Raw genomic sequence first — 6,780 nt, forward strand, 5'->3', positions numbered from 1 at the left:
ACACACACATACATATATACATACATACATACACATACATAAAAACACACATACATACGTACATCGCATGGGAAAGGTACAGCCCGGGAAGGTTAGGCCAGTCATCATGAGATTCTATGACTACCGGGAAAAGGAGCGTGTGATCAAAATTGTCCGAAGCTGAAGGGAAGTTCCATAAGTATTAGTAATGACTATGCGAGTGAAACAGTGGAAGTGCGGAGGAAGTTATGGCAAAGTGCGGCTGCTGAGCGTGATAGCGGTTTGAAGGTTTCTCTGAATCACGATAAGCTCAAAATAAACGATAAGCTCTACACTTGGGATCAGAACAAGAATGAGCGTTGTGTGATTTCGAACAGAAAAGGCAAGAGGGATGGCAGAGCTGCCCCTGCTACCCGCTCGTATGCCGCATCTGCGTCAAACACTTCCCTTTCCACTTCTGCGCCAAAATCGTAGCTACGCCTGCTTGTACTAAATGCTCGTAGCATTGTAAATAAGGTCACGGAACTCGAATTGTTGTTGCTGTCACATAGCCCACAAATTGCTGTCATAACCGAAGCATGGTTGAGCCCTTCATGTCCCGACGATTGTATTATTCCCCCCGGATATCTTGTACACAGGTGGGATAGGGAATCACGGGGTGGCGGAGTGGCCATTCTTGTAAAGTTGCCTATTACGACAGAAAGAATTGATTGCTCCCTCTCCGAAACGGTTTGGTGCAAAATATTCGTTGAAAAAGTGGTTTTTATTGTCGGAGCAATTTACAGGCCCCCTGGTACCACACCTGATTTCCTAGACCAACTGAACAGTTTCTTGTGCAAACTTCAGAATGGCAACACGAGGTTGATACTAACTGGCGATTTTAATTTACCGCATATAAATCGGGAAAGTGTCACACCTGGACATATAGATACTCTGAGTGGTGATAAAATGTTGGAAATGATGTTCTCTCATAACTTAACACAGATTGTAAAAGAAAATACGCGAGTAACTGCTAATTTGGAAACATTGCTTGATTTAGTGTTCCTATCACGCAGAGTGTCACATAGCACTTTATCGGTTGAAGAGGGAATCTCGGACCACAAGCTGATAACTCTTAATATCCAACTAGACGCAAAGCCGCAGAAGCGGCCATTTATCCCGGTTCAGATCAAAAATTTTGCACGGGCCAATGACACGTCTATACTTGATTATCTAGAATTGTCCCTTCATGACTTTGAACTTGCTTCTGTCTCAGAATCTGTAGAAGACTTATGGCAACGTTTCAAAATCATTGTAAAGCATTGTACGGATAAATTTGTTCCAACTCGTAAAAAGAAAACGAAACAGCGCAGTCTGTGGATAACCCGGGAAATCGTCCTTATCAAACGAAAAATAAAACGCATGTGGAAAAACAAAACACACTCGGTAGCAATCGTACAATTGCGTGGACAGTTAAAGACAGCATTAAAAGAATCCGAACGAAAGTTTTATACCGAAACCCTTGCTGACTTCATTAAGTCTTCTCCTCAAAAATTTTGGCTTCACTTGAAAAATAAAAAAGAAGAAATTGAACAGATAAAAATTGGACCCGAGACAGTGAGGCAAAAACCGCACATAGCCAATTCTTTCAACCAGTTCTTTCAGTCGGTCTTCACTAGAGATGAAACCGATCAGGTGGATGCTGACCAGGTCTGCCCGCGCACCTGCGCAATGGAGCCCTTTGCTATCATGCAGGAAGGGGTGTTCAGTCACTTGCTAGGGCTTGACACTAAAAAGGCAACCGGACCAGACGAAATTCCCAGTGAATTCTTACGACGGTATGCCGAATGGTCGTCCTTTTGTTTAACAATCATTTTCAGAAAATCTCTTGAAACGTCCTCATTACCGCAAGACTGGCGCACTGCAATTGTAAAGCCCATATACAAAGCTGGCAATCGGCTTCATGTGAACAATTATCGCCCCGTTTCACTGACCTCTATGTGTTGCAAAATCATAGAACACTTCGTAGCAAGCATGCATACGTACATACAACCATACATACATACATACATACATACATACATACATACATACATACATACATACATACATACATACATACATACATACATACATACATACACATCCACTCACATACATACATACATACACATCCACTCACATACATACACACAGACACATACATACACACACAACATACACACATATACACATACACATACACATATATACATACACGCACATACACACACATATACATACACACACATACACACACATACACAGATACATACACACATTTTTGCAGTGGCGGTCGTGGCAGCAGGAAGTCGAGTCCACTGAGCAACGTTCTTCCTTTGCGCAGATGCTGACCTGTGCATATCGTGACAGTTGTCTGGTTTCGGCTCTTCGGGCTATCGAGATATTCTCTGGATTTCTCGACCCGTCTACTTGGAATATCTGGTCAGGCAACGTCACTACCCTGTCGCTACAGCCACAAAGAACGAACTTTCTGCACAAGCACGGACTGCGAGGACACCTACCGGAGACACTACTTAGGCTCAACACTGTGCTCGTGTAGCCACATTTTGGCAGTGGTGGTCGTGGCAGCAGGAAGTCGAGTCCACTGAGCAACGTTCTTCCTTTGCGCAGGTGCTCACTTGTGCGTATCGTGACAGTTGTCTGGTTCGGCTCTTCGGGCTATCGGAATATTCTCTGGATTTATCGACCCGTCTACTTGGAATATCTGGTCAGGCAACGTCACTACCCTGTCGCTACAGCCACAAAGAACGAACTTTCTGCGCAAGCACGGACTGCGAGGACACCTACCGGAGACACTACTTAGGCTCAACACTGTGCTCGTGTAGCCACATTTTGGCAGTGGTGGTCGTGGCAGCAGGAAGTCGAGTCCACTGAGCAACGTTCTTCCTTTGCGCAGGTGCTCACTTGTGCATATCGTGACAGTTGTCTGGTTCGGCTCTTCGGGCTATCGGAATATTCTCTGGATTTATCGACCCGTCTACTTGGAATATCTGGTCAGGCAACGTCACTACCCTGTCGCTACAGCCACAAAGAACGAACTTTCTGCGCAAGCACGGACTGCGAGGACACCTACCGGAGACACTACTTAGGCTCAACACTGTGCTCGTGTAGCCACATTTTGGCAGTGGTGGTCGTGGCAGCAGGAAGTCGAGTCCACTGAGCAACGTTCTTCCTTTGCGCAGGTGCTCACTTGTGCATATCGTGACAGTTGTCTGGTTCGGCTCTTCGGGCTATCGGAATATTCTCTGGATTTATCGACCCGTCTACTTGGAATATCTGGTCAGGCAACGTCACTACCCTGTCGCTACAGCCACAAAGAACGAACTTTCTGCGCAAGCACGGACTGCGAGGACACCTACCGGAGACACTACTTAGGCTCAACACTGTGCTCGTGTAGCCACATTTTGGCAGTGGTGGTCGTGGCAGCAGGAAGTCGAGTCCACTGAGCAACGTTCTTCCTTTGCGCAGGTGCTCACTTGTACATATCGTGACAGTTGTCTGGTTCGGCTCTTCGGGCTATCGGAATATTCTCTGGATTTATCGACCCGTCTACTTGGAATATCTGGTCAGGCAACGTCACTACCCTGTCGCTACAGCCACAAAGAACGAACTTTCTGCGCAAGCACGGACTGCGAGGACACCTACCGGAGACACTACTTAGGCTCAACACTGTGCTCGTGTAGCCACATTTTGGCAGTGGTGGTCGTGGCAGCAGGAAGTCGAGTCCACTGAGCAACGTTCTTCCTTTGCGCAGGTGCTCACTTGTGCATATCGTGACAGTTGTCTGGTTCGGCTCTTCGGGCTATCGGAATATTCTCTGGATTTATCGACCCGTCTACTTGGAATATCTGGTCAGGCAACGTCACTACCCTGTCGCTACAGCCACAAAGAAGAACTTTCTGCACAAGCACGGACTGCGAGGACACCTACCGGAGACACTACTTAGGCTCAACACTGTGCTCGTGTAGCCACATTTTGGCAGTGGTGGTCGTGGCAGCAGGAAGTCGAGTCCACTGAGCAACGTTCTTCCTTTGCGCAGGTGCTCACTTGTGCATATCGTGACAGTTGTCTGGTTCGGCTCTTCGGGCTATCGGAAAATTCTCTGGATTTATCGACCCGTCTACTTGGAATATCTGGTCAGGCAACGTCACTACCCTGTCGCTACAGCCACAAAGAACGAACATTCTGCACAAGCACGGACTGCGAGGACACCTACCGGAGACACTACTTAGGCTCAACACTGTGCTCGTGTAGCCACATTTTGGCAGTGGCGGTCGTGGCAGCAGGAAGTCGAGTCCACTGAGCAACGTTCTTCCTTTGCGCGGGTTGGTTGTGCATTAATTTCACCACTGATTTTTACTTCTACTTTTGTTGTCGCGACTGCTGCTGCCAGTGGTTATTGTGCTGTAGTCACTGTTACGTTTATATGATGCCGTCAAATGCTGAGCTGTCACGCGAAGTGCAACAGCTTCGAGCCGAAATTGAACAGCTTCATGAAAGTGTCTCTGCCATCAGCACTTTTTATGAAGAAATGAAAAAGAAGCATGAGCTTACCTCAGCCGATAACAAGTCTCTTCAAAAATCAAATGATGAACTGGCTGCTAAACTGGCTGACATGGAACAGCGTTCGCGACTTAACAACGTTGAGATAAAGGGTGTGCCATTAAAAAAGGGGGAGGATTGCGCCACCATTCTTCAGAAAACGGGTGATGTAATTGACTGTCCCATAAAAAAGGATGATATCGACGCTGGGCATCGCGTGCCAGCAAAAAAGGACACGAACATAATCGCGAGGTTTTGTTCTCGGGTCAAGAAGGATGAATTTTTGCGTAAAGCACGCAGGGCACGTCTAACAACCGAGTCACTCGGTTTTGCTCAGTCACAAGGTGCCAATGTGTACGTTAATGACCACCTCACACCCAACAACAAAAGATTGTTTGCAAAAGCGCTCTCACTAAAGAGAGAAAAGCAATGGAAGTTTCTGTGGGTGGACAATGGTCGCATCAAGGTGCGAAAAACTGAGGACAGCCGAGTTCACGTCATCGCCAGCGTGCAGGACCTCTCAGTAATGAGAGAATAGCCACTGTTAATGACCAAAGCGACTGTTACCTAAAGAGAAAGATGGCAGACAAAGATTACGTGACACTCGAAAAATTAGGCACATTACTTTCCACGAAAAAGAATGGCTTGTCCTTCCTTCATCTCAACGCACAATCTGCGCGAAATAAAGAAGACCAAATAACCGCCCTTATTTCAGCTATACGCTCTGAACCTCATGTTCTTATGATGACGAAAACATGGTACAGAGATGAATCTGAGATTCTAAGATCACCCGGCTATAAAACATTCTTTTTGAATCGCCCAACAAAAATAGGAGGTGGTGTTTTGATGATGGCTAAAAACTCGGTAAAATGTAGGCTGGTTCACGAGTTTTCGCATGTCACTAATGATTATGAAATATTGACTGTACAAAGTGACGGTTTTGTTTATGGAATTTATACCGCCCTCCTATATGTAACAAGTCGAACTTCTTAGTATTCTTAGATACATACTTGCGTTGGGTTGGAGACACTGGTAGTACACTAGTTCTTGCAGGTGATCTCAATATCGACGTTGCAAAGCCATCAGAAAGTCAGTTAGAACTTTGTCAAGTTATTGAATCCAATGGGTTTTCTAATGTTATCACCATCCCAACCCGCATTGACAAAAACACTGCGACATTAATAGATATGTTCATTACTAACATAGAAGCTTCGAAATGTTTGTCCGGCGTACTAAGCGCACCCATCAGTGACCACCTTCCTATTTTTATGCTGATAAACGAAACCGTAAACTGTGCGCCAGCCCAACTCAGAGAACCGATAGTTAGTCAAGATATTAATGACTATACACTGGCTGCATTTCGCAAGGAGATATCGTTAACCGGTTGGTCAGGCGTGTATTGCGAGCAAGAACCTGAAGCCGCCTATGATATTTTCCATGACAAACTGACAAGGGTGTACAAGAAATGCTTTCCGTACAAACAGCTCAAGCATACGCGCAAAGCCAAAAAACCGTGGCTGACTAAAAGTTGTCTTAATGAAATAAAACGTAAAAATAAATTGTTCGAAAACTTCCTGAAAAACAAGAACGAAGAATTGCTTAAACGTTTCAAAGCCCAGCGAAATAAAGTAAACAGCCTGTTGCGTTACAAAAAGAGAACGTACTTAAACAGCATCTTCAACAAAGATGTAATGAATAAACAAGACTTGGCTTGGTCTAGACTAAACAAATTTCTTGGCCGTAACGGTGACGACTTCAGGCCTACTGAGCTTGTGATAGACGGTGACGTTATTTGTAAGGATGATTTAGCAAACTTATTCAATGACTATTTTGTATCTCTAGCAAAGGAACAGTACAATTCAGCTTGTACCACATATTTGTCTGACAGTATCTCTGAGAGCGCGTTTTTGGCGCCAACAACAGCTGGTGAACTTTCACATGCTTTTTCGTCTTTGAAAAAAAGCACGTGTTGTGACGCATATGACATACAGATTAAGCCCATCAAACACGTTTCAGATATCATTGCTGAATTATTAGAGCATATCTTTAATCTTGCTTTTTCCACCGGAATTTTCCCACAAAAGTTACAAGTTGCAAAAGTGGTTGTGCTGTACAAAGGAGGAGATAAAAATGAACTAAACAATTACCGACCGATATCTATACTTCCAGTAATTTCAAAAGGTCTGGAAAAACTAATTCAAAAGCGTATGGTTTCTT

The 6,780-nt window shown here is 44.9% G+C and overlaps 2 protein-coding genes across 2 annotated transcripts in view; both read left to right on the plus strand.

The window, feature by feature from the left end:
* Positions 1-3,989, plus strand: part of LOC142803195 (uncharacterized) — a 61,649-nt gene extending 57,660 nt beyond the window's left edge. The window contains exon 8 of the mRNA XM_075888289.1: positions 3,802-3,989. Within this exon, the coding sequence (XP_075744404.1) occupies positions 3,802-3,989 (188 nt within the window). The remainder of the gene's footprint in view (positions 1-3,801) is intronic.
* A 461-nt stretch (positions 3,990-4,450) lies between these two features.
* LOC119173919 (uncharacterized) lies at positions 4,451-5,101 on the plus strand. The gene has a single exon (XM_037424702.2). The coding sequence runs from the start codon at positions 4,451-4,453 to the stop codon at positions 5,099-5,101; it is 651 nt and encodes a 216-aa protein (XP_037280599.2).
* Positions 5,102-6,780: the final 1,679 nt, after the last annotated feature.

Source organism: Rhipicephalus microplus, chromosome 3 (genome assembly GCF_043290135.1).
Source record: "Rhipicephalus microplus isolate Deutch F79 chromosome 3, USDA_Rmic, whole genome shotgun sequence".
In the NCBI taxonomy this organism is placed as follows: domain Eukaryota; kingdom Metazoa; phylum Arthropoda; class Arachnida; order Ixodida; family Ixodidae; genus Rhipicephalus; species Rhipicephalus microplus.